We start from the raw sequence: 20,545 nt of genomic DNA, 5'->3' as shown, positions 1-20,545 counted from the left end.
GCTAACCCCAATAATCTGCCCTTACATTGACAGCAAAGGGCATACTATCAGTCGATTATAGTGTTCAGGTAGGAGAGATATATGATGATGAAAAAATGAGCAAAAATTAGCAGAACGTTAATTGTACTTTATCTAAGCTCCATTTGTGGTTAGAGATCGTCATATAGAAGACATTATTACATTAGTAGCATAGTTGTGTATGTATGTCCTATGTCAGGACTCATGTTGATAATATACTGCAGCAGTAAGTAATACAGTTTGAATCCTAGAAGTGTGTTTTTCCAGGTACAATAATCAGAATGAATCTGCCAGCTATACATAACGAATAAGCTGAAGCATTTAGATGTCAGATGGAATTATAACAATGCTTTGCGGCAAAAGAATCGCTTGTTTCCGACTGTGATTTCCGGAGATTTGCACATAATCATGATAATGGATTTGAACATGTGTAGGTTATTTTCAAGTATTATACTGCAAGAATTATCTAAGACCAAACAGTAGGACAACCTTAAAGTTATACCGACTTTCCTAATTGTTATTCTCTTAATTTAAATGGTGTCATTACTTCTTACAGAAGGTAATAAGCTTAATTGTATTTGACTTTAATTTAGCATCAAGTGGGCAGAGCAGAACTTGTTTAATGTAAGTGTTTAAGTGTATAAAGCAGAGCGATTTAGCCTCTTAATAAAGCCAATAATGTCGCCTAGTATTGTCCAGCAGTCGTGGATGATGAAGAGCCTGGAGAAAACATGGCTGGTGCCGAGAGGAGGCAGAGAAACGAATCATATCAATCAATTACTTACTAAGGGGGTCTGATATGTATGCATTTAATAATAGCTATGTTGGACCCTTTGCAACTCAGCTGGACTAACCAAGTACATGTATATCCTCCTGCTATTCAACTGATTAAGAGATAAAACCCTTAACATTGGTTTGCAAAATAATCTGACATTTTGTAGTGTCTTTTGGGCCCTAGACTAGTGTCTCGAAACGAGGGTTTTACTTAACTATTGGGCTTGTCGTCGTCGTTTTCATTGTATTATTGATATAAAAAGTTATCATTGTCATAATTTATATAAATAGCGGGATTAATCAGTATCCAATACTGTTGGAAGTCTTGCTTTTGTTTTCTAACATCAATTTGCTGGACATGTTACATGTCTACCACTGTAATTAGCTCATCATCTTACATTTTTCAAATAATAATTAGCTGGACATCTTACATTTTCCTAATAATAATTAGCTTGGCGTCTTATATGATTTTTTTTACCAACAATTAGCATGCCATCTTACATAGGTATTCTAACAACAATTAGTGGAAATAGAAATAATTGACAACATACTGAATGCTACCAACCATAGAACAAAAGAGTTCGTATACTAACTAGAAAAGACTGTTAATACTATGTTTTGTTTAATAAACACTTATGTCATCCTACATGCATATCAAAATAGATATTTAGCTTATTAAAACATATATTTTAGAACATTTTCTTCAAATGGTTGATTTCAGCGAACTGTAAACACTTCATCATAGAAAAATACGATTTTAGGTCTGAAAGCATTTTAAGAAAAGGTTTCGACAACAGAATTAAAAGGGATTTGAGTTCTGAAACAACATGCAGAACCAAAAAGTATCAGGCAGCGCTGAAGCAAGATATAAGGGGACCCTTCTACCTACAACAGTTAATGATTACAATATATGCATGGCTATGGACTATAAAAGATGGGTATAATATAACAAAGGGGATGCAGGATGCAAGGTGCGGAGTGCGTTGAGCACCTGTTTCTTGGCTTCTATTTCTTTTCTAACTTTGTATCCCTGGAAACCAGCCTGGATTCGGATGGCAGCTTCCTCCTCTTCCGACATACCCTTCTTCTCCGTGGATTCAGAGTCCTGTTTTACTTCCTAACATAAATAATATTCGTTCGTTTTTATTGATTTCCGAACATGTTAAAGAGATCAAACTCGTCTACATAACAACAATGTCAACAAATTAAACTATAATCCCACACGCAACATTTGTTGGTGGTCTATGTCTCGGGATTTCTATAAATTTGCAGTACTACATACAGTAAAGGTGTTCTTGTGTATCAACAATAACACAGCATATCACCAGGAGAGTTACCGAGTGTTAGGTACACATGTACAAGACTCGTAACAACATACATAACATGCATTAAACAATTTCTAAGACATTAAAAGCCAAATGATGACTGAGTGACTGACAACATTGATAAAATATTCAAAATATGTTGTGTTTTCTGGCTCAGCCCACCTTTTCCCTCATGGACGAATATTGTTGCCTAGCAACGTAACCACGGTAACCAGCCTGTATACAGAGCGCTGCTTTCAGCTCTTCATCAGTTAGTTCCCTCTCCTCGCTGGAACTTTGCTACATATTTGTAAAACAAAAAAGTTCAGTAATGAGATTAAAAAGATTACTCAGGTTATGTGCAAGCTGCAAGCAGACCTAGGAAAAAGCAAATATATTCATTTAATAAAACAAAGCAGTATATTAACTACTTCTAACAAAAGCTTACGAAACTAATACAGTTATGTTAGTATTGAACAGACGAACATGTATCGTAGGTAATTGGTGCAAAAACGGAACAATCTTTTTTTAAAACAATAAAGTTTTATGTGGCCTAACATGAATAAAAAAATCCAAACCAAATAAACATCAAATAAGGTTGTAAATTTATGATTGAATTACGATATTTCAAAACTACCCTATCGCTGTTAGACTGTTATATTAACACAACGTATGGTCATGACAGAGACCATTATTTTGTAGGCATAAACATGCATGCTTAACAAACGGGTGCTTCTAATTTTAGACCTAAGCAATGAGCTAAAAGCAAACCTGAATATGTAAATTTATATTCACAATATGGAAATGTATATGTCTCAGTCTTAATATGCAGATGTATATTTGTAGTCATAATTTGTAGACTTATATGTGAATTCTCCACATGATGTATTATATATGTGGTCTTAAAATGTAGTTATATGTGCAGTGTCAATATGTAGATGCAGTCAAACACCGTTGGCTCGAATTTGCTTGAATTACTCTTTGTCTTGAAATGGATGTAAAGGACCCATTTCTTTATACTGAAGGTAAGAACGCTCGTTCAAATTTTCCAAAGCTCGGGATATTTTCGCCGGTCCCTGGGCGTTCCAGCCAACGAGGTTTGGCTGTGTATATATATATATATATATATATATATATATATATATATATATATATATATATATATATATATATATATACATATGGTGTGTCAATATGTGCATGTATGAGTGCAGTTCTAGTAAATAAAAACATCAAATTGTTAATTGTGTCACGAAACTCAAATTGCTTTTAAACCTGCAGCTACAAGTAAAATCAGCATTAGACAGCATAAGCTTAGCAGTATTTGTACATATCTGAAACTATAGTACTGCATCAGATGAATTGCTATCAATGTTCCTCTGCAATATAACTTCTAGTTTCACCATCAAGTAACAACATTGTTCTATTACCTCACATGATCAAACCCATCACCAATCAACTTCAATTAATTTATCTTGCCTCAAATTTAAAACCAAGCCATCACCCTTAACTGGTTTTCAAACATCGCTTGACAAACTTGCATCATTAAAACCTTTCGATAAAAAGCTTGTCATTTGCTGCCAAGAGTCAAACCACCAATCTGTTCTGTTCTTGTGTGTTATCTAACACTCTCAGTGGACAAGTGATAGAGCACTGCTGTTCTTCTTGTGAGCTGTCAAACCCCTCAGTGGACAAGCGATAGTGCACTGCTGTTCTTCTTGTGAGCTGTCAAACCCCTCAGTGGACAAGCGATAGTGCACTGCTGTTCTTCTTGTGAGCTGTCAAACCCCTCAGTGGACAAGCGATAGTGCACTGCTGTTCTTCTTGTGAGCTGTCAAACCCCTCAGTGGACAAGCTATAGTGCACTGCTGTTCTTCTTGTGAGCTGTCAAACCCCTCAGTGGACAAGCGATAGTGCACTGCTGTTCTTCTTGTGAGCTGTCAAACCCCTCAGTGGACAAGCGATAGTGCACTGCTGTTCTTCTTGTGAGCTGTCAAACCCCTCAGAGGACAAGCGATAGTGCACTGCTGTTCTTCTTGTGTGCTGTCAAAAACCCTCAGTGGACAAGTGTTGGTGCGCTCTCAACATTACAGTTTTATGTGCTGACCAAACACCCTAAGAGTGGACCAGTATTAAGTCCATTCTCAACACTCCTTGCATGCTGTCAATCATCATTTGACTGCTGTTCTTCATCTGTGCAATCTATTAAACACCCTTTGTGGTTGTGTGTACCTGTCCCAGTGCACCCTCACACTAATGACTTGGTGTTTTCGCAGACATCTTCTGTGTGCCACCAGTTAAATTACCAGTTTTAACTGCTTTCTTGGTATTGAATTTTAGTTTAATACTTTCCTAAGATACTGACCAATTTCCATAACAAAACTCATGTTGGTATTGTGGTTTAGATTGTACAAATCAGTTTTATCTTCACCAAACCAGGTTCAAAGACACACTTATGCCTTTTATTTTATTAACCAGAGTCTTGGGCACGACCAATGAACATGTACAGAAACCAGCCATGATATATAAAGTGCATTGTCTATCCTTGCTATCGCACACCCAGTGTTTGGAAGTGGTACCTGCTTTCTGGATTTTGATGAGCCACGTTCAGATTTAGATGCATTGGTAATGGGGCCTGAAGATTGTCCTGATTTGCTTATGTAGCTGGCAGGCCGCTTTAGGACATGCTTGTGGCGTACAAAGCTGGCTTGTATACCGGCTGCAATGACTGCCATGGCATTGGCGTCATCTTCACTCTTAATGGCTTGTGATTTTTGTCTTGGTGTTTCAGTCATAAAACTTGAGGAATTGCTTGACTAAAAGCAGGCATACACTTATGATATATACCATGCTACATACAACATATAAAGATGTTTCATGCATTCTAACTTACATAAAATGTGTTTATAAATACGCATTTCTTGCTACCTACAACTATAGGAAATATCAACATTAATAAAACGTTTACAAAACCTAGTATAAAACATTTTGAGTACTGTTTCTTAATTTCAAAACTAAATTATTTTCTGCCAATAGTAACTTGTATTTATATCATTATAAAGCACTTGTTAAATACTCTAAAGCGCTAATATGATGGCTGTATCATATCTACAAATATTGGAGCAGTGAATATTGCCAATGAGAGCAGAAACTTCATGCTACTAATTGTGCAAGCAATAAATTGGAAAACTGACATTTAATAGTACAATCAATTCATTTGAAAAAAAGTAAATAATTGGAATAAGAAGATTTCTACATATGATACATGTAAATTATCATCTCAACCATACCAGCATATTCAATAAATGTCTTGTGTCTGAGTTTGAGAATCAGAAAAGCAAACTCTGATTCCATTGTAACATTGCTATATGAAGATCTATAGGGATGTTGCATATATTGCTGCATATGTTTAAAATAATATATTTTACAATAACTTGCACAAAATTTTAAGATAATATGTAACATTTTATAATTCGCTTTCTGAGTCTGAATCTCAAATTTCAACTTAAACCAGTATGAATATTGGCCTAAGTCAACTTATTATCTATATTTCTTCTTTCTGTAACACAAAAGAGATCAAAGTAAACCAATTAATGAGACACTCCTTTGGGTAATAATGTAAATAACACACACAGTTACCACTCTAACTCACAAACCAAGACAGATTTTTAAAACATAAAATAAATTCTTACCGCTTCTGCTTGTTTGCCAAAGAAGGCGAAGTCAAACATCTGACTGATATCATAGAACATCTCATCGCTGTCTCTATCCCCATCCAGCTGAAAAAAATAACAGGGGACATTTTTAGGAATTCCTTACATATCATGGGTGTCTATGCAAATTGACATCAGGCAGTTCAGAATGGAAAGTTGTAAAAAGTATGGTTTCCCTGGTAGAAACCAGTATGTGTGTCTTTACTGTGAGTTCATAACCTAAATAACCATTAAATTGTTTATTTAACGAATGAAAAAAATATAGATATGTAATCATAATAACTCATGCATTTTTTAACAAAATGATTGAATGATAATTTGGTTTTATTGATTAAAAAGTAATAGGAAAAATTTAATTTCTTACAGCAATGTTTCTAAACTTTAATATGGTATATTTGATCTTCTTTTTTGAAAATAAAGCATAAAACAATATATCGATATCACACCAAACATTCAACTGATGATGTTTGAAATGATATCACAACATATTTTTGCAATATATACATTTCTGGGGTATAGTTGAACAGAAAAGTTCTACCTTTTACTCAACCATAACTAATTCAGCTAATATGGTAAATATATAACATTTTTATTTACCAAACAAAACAACATGCAAACTACGCTTTAAAACATGCAGGCATGTACGTATCTTTTCTCTATATCTGAATAACTTGCTCCAATTAAAAATACCATACAGCTCTATCTTACTATCATACTAAAGAGATACAAGAAAATCAATTGATTAATAAGAATATCATAATGAAATGTTCATTGACCATGTCTATCTTGGTAACAAGCACATTGAAAGAAAGCATACAAAGGATAAGCACTAAATAAATTTCTTTAAAAGAGCCTCACTCAAAGGTCTTATGTTAGCAGCGTTCATTTCCTTCTAAACTTAGTTGGTATGGAGTTATTTTACTGACACCAAAAAGCAGCCGGCAAATACTTATTTGAACAGAAAGTGGTTAATCTAAGCCTTACACAGTTCATTTTTCAATAGTGTTACTAACGCTTTTCAGACAAAGGGAGAACTTTCTGTCATATTTCAAAATAATAAAAATAAAATTTAATTGAATCCTTTTAATCTAAGCCTAGCATTTATGAAAAGAATATTCTAAGAAATGACTGTGAAAGCATGATAGTTTTCTTTTCTGTCGACACCATTTATTATGTACTTTTACAGAAAGTAATCAGGATGAATAATGACTTCAGCACTAAATCGGAACTCAATCTGTTGACAACAAACAATTTTTACCACACCTGCATTTAATTTTTACCACACCTGCATTTAATTTTTACCACACCTGCATTTAATTGCATGTGTATATATTATATTTCGAAAGAAAACCAAAAGCAATACTACATATCAGTCATTTGTTTGTTGATTAGCTAAGCAAATGCAACAAATACATTTATTCAATGGCGCCATCATATCAAATACACGCTCGTTTTTTGGAAGAGATATTTCTGAGCAGATAAATATTGATTTATAAAAAATTAATAACTTTATTGGTTAATTTTGGCAAAGTTATTTTAATTTTGCCATTATAATTTCCGTTTAAATGTGTGACAGGCACTTGATTTTAACTGAAATTCTTTATTTTACTATATTTTAATGTTGATAAGATGGCCGCTATACTTGCAGGTTAATGAAGCTTCACTATATGTCAACAAATTGCACATAAACTTGCTAAGCCAAGGCTGCGTTCATACGAACACCAACACAATTACAGGACATTCAGGCCTCATACAAAACAACAACAAATTTGAAAATAGCTTGTAACTTAGTATTGTATTATACAGTCTAAACCTATTGGCTCAAACTTGCTTGGCTCGATTTCCTCGTCGACTCGAATCAGATGTAAGGACCGATTTTTTTTTTATTGAATGCTTGCATTCCTGCTTGGGTCAAATTTTCCCAGGCTCGAAGTAGTTTGGCCAGTCCCTGACAGTTCAAGCCAACAGGGTTTGACTGTACATGTACTTTAGCAGGAAAATAGCAAATTTTGTTCATAACATATCCAGTGAATAAAAGAAACTTCTGCTTTGTAATTAGTTAAAATTGGAGTTAAAACGTTTTATTTTGCATGAAGCCTTATAACAAAACAAAACAAACATAACAGCTTTAATGAACAATTTCAAGATACGTACATCCGTAATGTTTTTCTGGAAAAATAGTCTGAATATTTTACTTGTGCCAAATCATATGAGACATTCGTAAGAAGCAATGAATTCTTTGCTATTAATGACAATACAATAAATTGATATCTACCTATGCATATAACCCTGTGCATATTATATCAAAAGAATATAGAATTCATGAAAAGTAAAGACACATTTTACTATGGAAAATACTGTAGTAATAAAACGGTGATATTGAAAAACATTTACCATAAACATTTTTGGAAATGAAAATGTATGTTCAACTCACCACAACAAGTTTTCCAGCATCATCAAAATATTTGAGGATGGGTAGTGTGTTATATTTATAGAAGTTAAGTCTGTTTGCTACGGCTGTGGCGTTGTCGTCAATTCTGCCGCTGGCCCGCCCACGGTTTAATAACCTGTTCTGCATGTAAAATTCTTCACAGTCAAATAGAATGGCAAAGTTTAGACCACCAATCTGGAAAGACAAAAGAGCATTCATGAATATTTACATTTGCCTAGCACAGAGAAAAGTATATTTACGTAACTGTTATATAAGTCAGAACGATGGTTATGGTGTCGTTATATTGTGTTTTAATAGTGTGCTCTGATTGGAGAAGCACTAAATCATTTAATCAATCATACACAACATAACATTCTCTGCCCTTCTATTTTACCAATGTGTGTAATTGATAACCTTTTCTTAATAATACTCAGCTGAAGAAAATTTAACAATTTTTATTTGCAATAAATGATTTTATTTTTCCTGTGATCATGTTGTTTTTGACTGTTTATTAAAACAATGGTGGACTATAAAAAAGACGATAACCTTACTGGAAGTTTTCAAAATAAAATATTTCACTATTTTGGACATTTGAGCAGGAATCAATTTAAGAAATGAACAATGAAATGAACCTAACTGTTTGAGTTCTACGAAGAAAAAAAACTTTGCTTCCAATATGCCCTCATTATACCAAACTTGAGGCACAGTTTCTCAATTTAACATCCCTTTAATGAATTATATGCTTGAAATAAAAAGAAAAAATGCTTTTTACCATTGGAAAATTTTTCACCTCATTACCAAAAGTTAACATTTCACTCATGCCTAAGCCACTGTTAAAATATCATTACCGGTATTTGTGCTCACTAAATGAATAACTGGAGCACAAAACAAACAATTATCCGCAATGCTGTAGGTTCTTATTACACTTTTAGATATATTCAGAATTACTGAAGTTCAGAATATGAGCAACTGTTTTCCAATACCCAAACACACAAAATCAATTTAGATATGAAATATATGACCTTAAAACAGTATTTGGCATTTAATGAGCTTCATTACCTGTTTGTTGAAAGCGTCCACCTGACCTTTGTCCCTGGGAAAACCCTCGACCACAAATGCTTTTGCGTCCTTGTGTTTGATGAGTTGAGCCTTCAATAGTTCCACTGTTTCCTCCTGTAATGTAAAATAGGACCATTTTAAGGCATTTATATGAAAATTTATGAAACTCTTTAACTCATATTTGTAGTTTTCCTTAGGTTTATGAAGTATACACAGAATGAGATTTACCCGGATGGGACATGCATACAAATCAAGTCGTCTTATAGTATGCCATCTCATTTTGTTTAAATTCTTTTTAAACACAATTGATTGTTCTGTTAGTTTGTTAAGTCAATTTCTGTTATTGTATCTAATTATTCAATAAGTATTGTAACTCTCTGGGTCTGTTGGAATAAATATCTCAATTAAACTAGTTTATTTTAAACGATTGTGAAACAAGATATTACAACATTATATTAATCGCTCTTATTGGCACAATGTCACACGAGTGTGAGGTCCTGGTTGTGCGGGAAACCTAAGTATCCACAGGAAACCCATATGTGAGTTTGGTTAGTTGTCACCCAGCTGGACAAGTCTCCGAGTACTCCATTTTACCCCACAACACGATACCACACTCTCGCGTAACATTGTGCCAACGAGAGTGACTTAGTATAAGCTATCATAGCTTTCTTCACAATCATTGTAAAATATATAGTGTTTAAACTAAACCCACTTGTCCGGCTTGGTGACCACACACCAAACTCACATGCTTAGTCATAAATTGCTCTCCTCCTAGTGTCATATATTCATTGTTTTTCCACATTATAAGAAATTAAGCCAGTGTTAAAAATAAACATTAAGCTGACAAAACCATGTGTTGCTAATAGTGACGTTAATACAGATTTAAGATATTTGATTAAGATTCTTTTGCGCCATTTGCGCCATCTGAGACTTTTTAGTGTAACAAATCCCAGGGAGCTGCATTTACCTCAGGTGCCATTTCTCCCTTGGACACAAGACTGGAGATCATGGTCCATTTCTCATCGGCTGTGCCCTTATTTGAGATTTCCTGCCGTAGAAGGTCGCCAATGGAGATGTGTACGAAGCCTGGGTAACGTTTGATGATTCTTGCACACTGGGTGCCCTTACCACTGCCGGGACCACCTGAATGGAGAAAGTTTATCGTACCTTCAATGTGTAAAGCACTACAATCAGGGCTTTTCTCACCTTTTGAGCAGGGGTCAAAATTCCCCTACTTCTCAATTGAAAAAAGTATATATTTCCAAAAAAATATTTTTAAAATTGAAAATAATTCATGGCATCATTGTTTATGCTAATGTTATAGGTGGCTTTGCTTTTAACTGTTTGTTCATCTTCTCTTAGCATGAATAAATTGCAAGCTTGAAGAGTTTAAATATGCATGATCTTTTCCCTAATCAAAGAATAAACACATGAAAATTATTTGTTTTTGAAAAGCGCTGACAATTCACAACATGCAAAGTTTGCTTAACTGCTTTACTCAATTTGGTTTAGACTAACTTATTTTAGCTTGATTGTGGAGGGAGCTGATCCCTGATATGAATCCGCCTCAAGTCTGTTTCTTAGGTAGAAACCATGCAGGGCCTGTATTCATTAGCGTCAAGAGTCTGGCTCAAACTAAGAGAAGCTAAATTTAAATTATGTTGCAAAAATGCATTTATAGGACCAAAGATAAAAGAATAATGCATGTGTTTACAAATAATCTGACTTCTACAATAAGAATTTAAGAATTCAGTTTTCTGACTTAGGCTGAAACTCAACTCAGGCTCAAGATGTAAGTGGGCACAGACCCAGTGCTGTGCCATGAGAATGTTCCCCTGGTGGGAATAGAACCCATGACTTCTGGTGTGAGTAGCTACATGTACACCATTAAACCCATTTACTCAGTTTATCCAAGTAAGGGGCATAACAAATGTTTCGACAGAAGGGTTATACTTGATACTTGCTTGGTGGTATATAATCAACATGTATTATACCATTATGTTCCATGTCATTGAAAGAGGCATATGCAAGATAAAGTAACATATCTTTTGCTATCTACATAATGACTGTGGGACTTGTCTAAAATATATTACGCCAAGGAACATATTAAGAATCTCTCATAGACAGTCAACAGATACATACAAAATTGTGCAGACAGAGCAAAGAGCATTAGATTGAATTAGCTGCCACAAAGATGATGAGACTGTATTTGCACCAGACATTTTTCCACATGTCAAATGTGATGTCTATTGGGAAGAGGTACAGTGCCCATGGATACTGGTTATATGATTATCTATGGACTATAAGAAGGCCCCTACCTGCCACAAAAATGATGGGACTGTCTGGAAGCCCGGGTTTCCTGCCGGTGTCAGGTACGACGTCTGTGGGTGGCTCTGGCACTTGTCCCACGAACAAGGGCTTGTCAGCATCTGGTAATTCAAAAATAAGACATATAAACAAAATTCATACCAAACTTGACTTGGTATTTCTGAAAAAAAAATAAGGGAAGAATTTTCTTATTAAAGCAGTGGTTGTTTTAAACTAAAATTCATGAACAGGTGAAGGAGCACCAGTATAATAGTAATGATATCTTTATTTAGAAAAGGTATATACAAATTATGACATAGTTGGGTTCAACCATAACAACATCATATTTACAATGTGGCTTTCTGTTAAGAAAAACAAACAAACAAAAACAGAATGCAATTGGTAAATCATAAAACAACTGCATCAGTGGTTAAAGATAGTGGCATGGAGTGTAGTGCTGATGCTTTCATGTCCATTCGCTTATAATTTTTGTCAAATCATTTATTAAATTCTAATTATTAAAGTTATACAGCTATAAGCCATTATATATAAGTTTGTGTTGTTTCTGGATACATGTGTACTAAGTCTCATTTAAATACAACACGAACAAACATGCTTCCTGGATGGGAAAAACATTTACCCTTTATGCCCTTTCAGATGCAAAGGATGTGTGTCTTTTTAAGAACAATAAACACTAAATAAAAACAATTTCATTTAAAAGCAAACTTCCTTAATTCCATTTAATTTGAGAATCATGTACAGAATCAGAAGTTTTTAAAACCAACTATGCTCATCACAATTACCCATCGCCTCACACAGTAAAGGTTAGTGTTGATAAGTCCAAGAATTGAAATATAGACCCACCAAAAGAACCCATCTATTAGGGCATGCATATGTAAAGAACATTTACGGTACCTGCTTTATGTATGCACTACAGAGTCATTTAAATTACAGAACAGTTAGTCATTTTACTTGAATGACCATCAGAATAAAAGCTGTCCCCTCACCCATGCTGCTGTCCTCCCTGGCCAGCGAGTCAGTCTTGTCCTCCTCAAATGCTTTCTTGTATGAGGCTGCATCTGGTAGATTAGATTCCCGAGAGGCCACAGGACGGAGTCCTGAAAAATAACAAGAAATCATCTGGTCAATGGATAGCAGTTTCACACTTTTTTAAGCATAATTTAATTGACAATATGACAGATAAATGAAATAAATTAACATAAAATAAGGCGTCAATTTTTTTAGAAAAAAAGTGCAATTACACTCTTTATTGTTGTAATACATTTTTTTGTAACAGTAATCGAGAGGAAGAAATTTTCTCATGTCACTAAGAACCTTTTTGGTTTTCCTCTTAAACTGAAGCACAGGATGCACCGAGCTTATTTTTGATAACTTCTTGTTAACAAAAAATTATAAATCATTTATCATCAACATTTGTTTTCATTAAGAGACATATTGCCTTTTATACACCAAACGCATCACACAAACCTACCTAACTCTGTGGTACCGTATTTTGTGAAGAAGAGGTTGTCAAATGCCTTCCCAAACTCATATTTGACCATGTCACTTCCGCCATCACCGTCGATCACAACCAGCTTGCCCTGGTCATCATAGACCTTGGCCGCAGGCAAAGTGTGTGCTGGGAAGGGGATATAAGATCTCATTAAAATCACTATAAATTATGGGTAAATCAAATAGTTGAAATATCACTGGAGTTATAGGAGGTTATGTCATAGGGTTTAAATGGTTAATAAAAAAGCAAATGCACTGAGTAGTTGACTTAAATGAAAAAGGTCTGCAAGTAATTAAACAAATATCATGAATAATAGAATTACAAATATATGGTACTATATCAAAACTAGTGAAGTATAGTTTTGTACTTTTTTATATAACATAACACGCATAAGTCATTTAAATCTTATGAGGCATTGTCCCAACCTTTGAAGTAGTTGAGTCTTGCTGTGACTGCAGACATCGAGTCCTCTGGTTTGTTGGAGTTTCGTCCACGGAGTAACAGTCGATCCAGCGCTGCTTTCTCATCACAGTCAATCATGAACACACAATCCACACGGGACACCTGTCCGATAGAAAGGTGAAATAAGTGGTCAAAATTAGCATAACGCCTTAAAGCCTGACACTGGTTGTTCAAAATTTTAAATAAAACAGCTTGCTTTAATTTCTTAACACAAAGAATTTAATGGCTTGTTCATCTAGAAGTGAGACATTCAACACAGGATTGTTAAAGTTTGTAGAAGATTTAGGGAATACCAAAGTGTTAAAAGTCAACAATAAGGATGGATGACTTTTCTTAAATGTGATATGTTGAAGATAAGCTGCCTGATTATTCAGATAAATTCCTTGAGAATCATAAAGGGACAGCAGTCTTCCTAAATATTGAAGACAGTACCAGAGTGTTCTCCCTTTTTATACTTAAAGCAAAGATGATATAACTGTAGCAGTGCCCCGATTGCTCAGTGGTAGAGCTACATTTTAGGTGAGAAAGATCGTGGGTTAAAACCCTGGTCATGTTACACCGAAAGACATTCAAATGTGGTACCAGTAGCTATCCTGCCTAGCGCTTGGATTTAAAAGGGTAGCTCTGGGAAAATTCTGTACTCAGTACTGGTTAAACCCAGGAAAGTTGAAACTCATGTATTGGTGCTTTAAACCAAGCATGTTAAAGAACCAAGAGGTCTCTTGACCAAGAGCTAGTGTATCACACCAGGACTTTTTGTATCTCTCTCTGTTTCGTTAATTCTTCTAATATCTGGACTTGATTGAGTATTGCAGTCATTTTAATCTCATGTCACTAATATGGCATTTGAACATAATTTAAGTTGTGGCATGGCAAGCCATAATGCAGTAAATGGGCACTTCACAAGACAGTCAGATCAATAGTTATTTAACCCTTGTGTAAGCTGTCTGTAAGCATCCTTAAAAATGCTCAGTATTGCTTGATTAAATCGCAATCTTCAAACCAGCCTTTTTAACAAGTCAAAACAGAGAAGAAACCATAGCAACAAATATTTACAGTTTCCTACAGTGCTAATCATAAGAAAAATTAACAACATTTCAAAAATAGACAAATATTTACTAACTGAACAAAACTTTTATGAGTAAAAAAAGAAAGAAAAAAGGATACTTTTGTACCTTTGGTTCACAGTATATTGCAGTCTCAAATTAAAAAACAACAACAATTTATGGGTCATCTTATGCTTGAAAAAAATGAATAACAAAAATGAGGAATGTTTTTATTATAGTGTTCATGTAAAAGTTCACCACTTACCGCCCTGCTGTACTCCTCGGACTGTTTCATGGAGCGGGGAAACCCTGTGATGACCACACCCTTCGCCGAGCTGCACGACTTCAACGTGGACAGCAGGGTCTCTATTGTGATGTCCTGTAAAATGGATAACAATTATCATAATGATGATACTCATTAATGATAGAATGAAATATCTCCATAACAAAAAACAGCTTTTTTACCTTAATGTCTTTGTTAAGATTGCAGGATTTCTGTTGAAAACATGGCAGAGACCATTAGTTTGTTTATTGGTGATAAATGTTTATGGTAAAAACTTGACATTTTTGTCTCTTCTGTTCTTTATTCATTACATTAATCCCTTGTGTCTTTATAAATAGAGCCGCAGTGACACTGTATTGTTAATATAACAATATCTTTAGACTAACAGGTTGCCAGGTAGATCATCATTTATGTTGCATAATAAAAACAGCCATGCATACTATAGAATTGAATTGATGATTTTAAATTCAAAGATCTTTCCTTTGCCATAACTTTTTTCCTTTCAGGAATGTCTAGTATTTGAAAACAATGATGCTATGAGCCGCTTCCTGATATAAATATATATTTTTAGACAATGTTCTATTACTTAAATTCTGCTCTTATACTCTGTAGGTTTTCCATATGATAACCATTTCCCAAAGTTTTGAATTTGGAACGGATCAAATCTCAAATATTAGCAAAAATGAAACCTTGCAAAATTCAAGCAATCTACTGCATACCTCGGGTGCAGCCTCCCCGCGACTCATGAGGTCGCGGGTCAGTTTCCACTTGGCGTGAGCATCCCCACGCCGGGCAATCTCCTCCCGTATCATTGAACCCATGTTCAGGTGCTTCCAGCCGGAGTAACGCTTGAGCAGCTCATCCACATGCTTGTCTTTTTCTGACCCCGGGGCACCTATAAGTTACACAAGGGTATGATGTGATGTTTAAGACAACAGCAAAGCAGGTGGGAGCAAAAGTCTTTTTTTTTCTGAAAGCATCTAAAGCATTAACACTACATGTGAACGTAGTAAAGGCATTATAACAAATGTACCCATTATTTCATATGACCATTGTGAACATTTCGACCAAGTTTCATACAAAGTTGATAGGTACTAGTGCAATGGCCAACATTACATTCTTGAACAACATGGGTTGACTGTTCAGAAATTTGTTGAAGTTAACAATGGTGTTAACCTCATTGTTGTTCACTTATCAGTGATTTTTTGGGAGGGTGCAATTTACTGCCTTATAAAGGCTGTTTCCCCTTGCGAGAAAATGTCCATTTTCTCAAAAAATTAATAATTTTTTCCCAATTTGATAAATGCAGATCCATTATATAAGCTATTTTGGCCTGATTCTGTATTTTTCGAAATGTCAAAAAAAAAAAATCACTGCTTGTAAATGTGAAATATTTGAAATGATACTTGATGATGTGCTCAGAAATTTGAATATAAACAAGTAGAGTTGAAACTATTGTCTCACACTTTTTTAGAAACCCAGCAGATCACAAGTGTATCCATTAAACTTCCAGAGCAGTAGCAATTTGAAAATTAACAACAATTACGTTAAAACCATTGTTTACTTTAACGGTGCTACAGCCTACAAGTGCTCATAATTATTCTTTGAAACATTTAAATGTTAAACAAGATACTGGTAAATTCACCTACCCAACACAAGGACGATTGGAATGTCGGGCAGGGAGATTTTCTCGCTGGAGCGGGGAATGTCCGGAAGTGGAGACGTCGTTGTACCTGCTGGTTTGTCTTCTGTAATCAAGCATACAAATATGAACAAAAAAGGCACAATATAAAATCCACAAAAATCAGACAGGCACGGACAAAGACATTATTCGAAGCATTATATTATTGATATTTACCCATAAACAAACTATACGCAAAAGCAAAGCATAGAGAGGTTAGGTTGAATTATGAATATCTCCTCCTCAATTTTGTGATATTTAAACAGAATACTTAATGATTATAGTTTTATCTGACAGTATCAAAGTCACACTGTCTTTGAACAGATATATAACTATGTTTACTATTCAATTTATGACCATTTATAGTATAATAAATAAGAAACATTAACAAAATATTTCAATGGGAAACAAAAAAATAAAGTAAATTCAAACAAAGCATAAATGTGGGGAAAAGTGCATAAGCTGTTGACATAACACACAAAATAAACACTTAATCAAATAAATGAAACCCAAATTCTGTGTACTTATGTGCTTCTGACGAGTCATGCTACCTTATACAAAAGCAAAGCTAAAGAAATAGATTTTAAGCTTCCAAAAATGTAGAGAGCATAGAGATTGACAAAATGTGCACACAAAGTCAAATGCATGCTGATAATGAGGATAAGGTTTTGTCAATAAACCAAAGTTGCCAAGTGAGGAGCTGGTTACAACATTGCTTCAGAAAAGAAAAAGAAAAACTTTATTTACGGTAAATAAACTAAAAAATAAAAACGCAGGGTGCTCATAGTGATATGCAGTCAAGCACTCTAAGCAGTGGTCGAAATTAGCACAAGCCCGCAAGCCCTGCACTGGTTAAATACTTTCCAGTCTTGTTCAAATAAGGGTTTTATAAAGCAGGGCTTGTTTAAAATTTGATGCCAAGCGAAAGCATATGGATTTCAGCTTGTTCATCCAAAAGTCTAATTTCGATGACTGGCTCTAAAGGGACTACTGAGTACTTATACAACATTGTGGCAAACCTTTCACATGCCCATGCTGGGCTCGTTTTTTATCCTTCCCCTTGTCGACAGGGGAGGGGGTTTTTCTCTTGGGACTTGTTCGACCATTTGTTAAATCACCTGAAGAAACATCAGTGGGGCTTTCTCCTCTCTCTAATGATTTGCAATAATAAATATGCTATAAAATGGATATAACCAAATTATGTTTGTTTTGCCTGATACATTGTCAAGAAACATCAATTCTAATAGTATGATAAGATATTTTTCTCTGCATTGTCAAGATATGTAAGCTTGAATGTTGTTAAAGGAGTTTCTTGTGGAATTGTAAAGAAATGAGCCAAAACATAATAATCATGTTTCCAGCAAAACATACTCTACCTGGTGAACTGTTTCAATGAAACAATGAGTCATTTTGGGGGTAATTTCTAGTTATAAGAGAAGTCATCTGGTAACGTTGTGAAGGGGGGGGTAATTTGTAGTTATAAAGAGAAGTCATTTTGTAATGTTGTGAAGGGGGTAATTTGAAGTTATAAAGAGAAGTCATTATTTTGTAATGTTGTAAAAGGGGGATAATTTGTAGTTGTAAAGATAAATCAATTTGTAATGTTGTAAAAGGGGGATAATTTGTAGTTGTAAAGATAAGACATTTTGTAATGTTGTAAAGGGGGATAATTTGTAGTTGAAAAGATAAGACATTTTTAATATTTGTAGTTATAAAGGTTAAGTCATTTTTTCATGATGTAAAGGGGGTAAAATTGTAATTATAAAGATAATTAATTATGTTATGTCATAAAGGGGTGTGTGGGGGGGGGGGGCGGTAATTTCTAGTTATAAATTGTTGTAGTTATAAATTGTTATTTGTTTTTTAATTTCTAGTTATAAATTGTAATTTGTTTTTGTAAAAGTCATTTTGTAACACTGTTAAAGGGGCTTATTAGTTTTGTTGTAAAGAAAATGTGTAATGTTGTATAGAGGAGGATCGGGTACTTGTTGATTTTGTTCAGATTATTTATTTGGTCTCGCGATTAAAAAATACAGTCAATGCTTTTAAAATGAGAGAAAAAATAAAATTAAATGCATGTGCCATTGTGTTATGAATTCACATCGTATAATACCAATTTGGACTTCATTACAGACATGTTCTATCACTAAATCTTTCAATCATCTGTGGTGATACATCATTGAATGGTTTCTAATGTGGCTTTATGCAATCAACAATTCCATCATTTGTTAACAGTTCCAGGCATCAGGAGAGTTCCGAGGAAATCAATACCTGTATTATTTTCTCTTGATTATCATGCTGATCATCCTTAATTAGTGTATGGGCATTAAAGCTTCATAAAGTATAGTAGAAGGTGTTAGACACACTGTTATTATGGTTTTTATATGAAAAGTCATGTAGGTTGTGATGGTTAAAAACACTTTATCATAGAAAGAAGTTCTAAGCAAGACTAATGAAATTATTTAATATTGCAACTTAGCAATTTTAAACAATTTAGTATCAATGAAATCATCATCTAAGGTCAGAAGTTTAAAACCAAAACTAAATGAACATTAAAAAGTATTACAAAGTATTACTATTTGGCATCATGTTTCCAAGGCAAAATTTTACCCAAACACTTGCCCATATTTTTAACATTATGTTCAGTTAAGTGTAACCAGCATCAAACGAAATGCCTACTGTTTTATTAATAACAATACTTTCAAGCTTTTATTGAACCTTTCTATAAAAAAATCAATATGCATTAATTATAATGTTTATTATTATTCCAAACTCAAAACAAGGTCATTATAACAAGTAGGTAATTTTTAGGTCATCCACAAGTGCCATATTTCAAAATCAAAAGCAGTTCAATATCTGAACTTTTTACGTTTGAAAGGTGAAATTATGTGTATCAATGAATTGCATTCAATTGATTCAATGTTAGAGGGATTATGTTACAGTTAAATAGAAAATGTGAGTTATAACATGCAAGAGATGAAATCAAATGAGTTATCATAGTACTTTGCTCTTCCCTCAAATATTAAATACTTTTTCATATATAGTAACAGTTTATTTAATAACACATAAATATTTGGGTCATATTAAAAACAATTGTCTGCCAAAATATTGTTATATCAAGAATTTCTGTTTCATTTTTAATCAGTGACACAATACAACTGGGAAGATTTACTTGCAAAAACATATACACTTTGCCTAGAGGGTAAAACTACTCAGACATATTAATTCAAAAAAGTGACCATACAATATGCGCTTTCATAAGATGGACCCGAAGCTTTTAATTTTGTTTTAAATTCAAATATGGGAAAAACATTTGTTTTCAGAAATCAAGATTTAAAATTAATAAACATTTACATCAATTTGAAATCATTAATTAATTATGATAAAGTTAAGTTGAGACAGACACACATTTGATCATGCGGAAACCTATGTGAATATGTTAATTTGGCACAACTTCTACCTTCAAGTGACCGAACAAACGAGGTAATTCTAACATGCTTTCCTTCCCCTAATAATTCAAGTCCGAAAAATACATTATGAAAAAACAATACAAGTTTTCGATATATAGGTACACATAAGGAATTAATTACATTTAAAAGTTAAATATACATTAATTATCAACATAATCAATTCATACATGTACAAAGAGGTAATATAAATATGGTTGCACTGAACTCTATATCTTAGACGTAGCAGAGGTCAGTTTTAGACAATTACCTTTTGCCCTGGTTTTGGATGATGGTCTGGATCCACCCTTTGAGCCAGGCCTAACTTGGCCATTTGAGATTGGGGGCAGGGGAGTTTTGGTACGTCGGATGTCCACAAAAGAACTCCATGTAATGTTTTCCTGGCCTTTGTCATGTACTTTCTGCAGGCAGTCAATCAGGTACTTGATGTGATCTGTGGGTCTGTGGTACATCAAGCCAGTCATAAGACTCTGAAAGTACCATGTAA

General features: G+C 34.2%; 1 protein-coding gene across 10 annotated transcripts in view; it reads right to left on the bottom strand.

The window, feature by feature from the left end:
- LOC128222800 (adenylate kinase isoenzyme 5-like) overlaps positions 1-20,545 on the bottom strand; it is a 48,345-nt gene that overhangs the window by 27,009 nt on the left and 791 nt on the right. The window contains exons 2-18 of one of the 10 annotated variants that reach the window (XM_052931915.1): positions 20,309-20,528; positions 20,052-20,099; positions 16,560-16,658; positions 15,630-15,805; positions 14,893-15,006; positions 13,545-13,683; positions 13,099-13,245; positions 12,614-12,724; positions 11,618-11,728; positions 10,267-10,442; positions 9,300-9,413; positions 8,244-8,435; positions 7,964-7,978; positions 5,789-5,875; positions 4,676-4,912; positions 2,280-2,396; positions 1,784-1,909 (exon numbers count right to left, since the gene is read on the bottom strand). In XM_052931915.1, coding sequence (XP_052787875.1) covers positions 1,784-1,909; positions 2,280-2,396; positions 4,676-4,912; positions 5,789-5,875; positions 7,964-7,978; positions 8,244-8,435; positions 9,300-9,413; positions 10,267-10,442; positions 11,618-11,728; positions 12,614-12,724; positions 13,099-13,245; positions 13,545-13,683; positions 14,893-15,006; positions 15,630-15,805; positions 16,560-16,658; positions 20,052-20,099; positions 20,309-20,528 — 2,229 coding nt within the window. Of the gene's footprint in view, positions 1-1,783; positions 1,910-2,279; positions 2,397-4,675; positions 4,913-5,788; positions 5,876-7,963; positions 7,979-8,243; positions 8,436-9,299; positions 9,414-10,266; positions 10,443-11,617; positions 11,729-12,613; positions 12,725-13,098; positions 13,246-13,544; positions 13,684-14,892; positions 15,007-15,629; positions 15,806-16,559; positions 16,659-17,610; positions 17,743-20,051; positions 20,100-20,308; positions 20,529-20,545 lie in introns of all 10 variants that reach the window. The other 9 variants (XM_052931912.1, XM_052931913.1, XM_052931916.1 and 6 more) reach the window with 9 other exon arrangements.

Source organism: Mya arenaria, chromosome 17 (genome assembly GCF_026914265.1).
Source record: "Mya arenaria isolate MELC-2E11 chromosome 17, ASM2691426v1".
NCBI lineage: Eukaryota > Metazoa > Mollusca > Bivalvia > Myida > Myidae > Mya > Mya arenaria.
The sequence above is the reverse complement of the archived record's forward strand: the minus strand, read 5'-3'. Positions and strand labels throughout refer to the sequence as shown.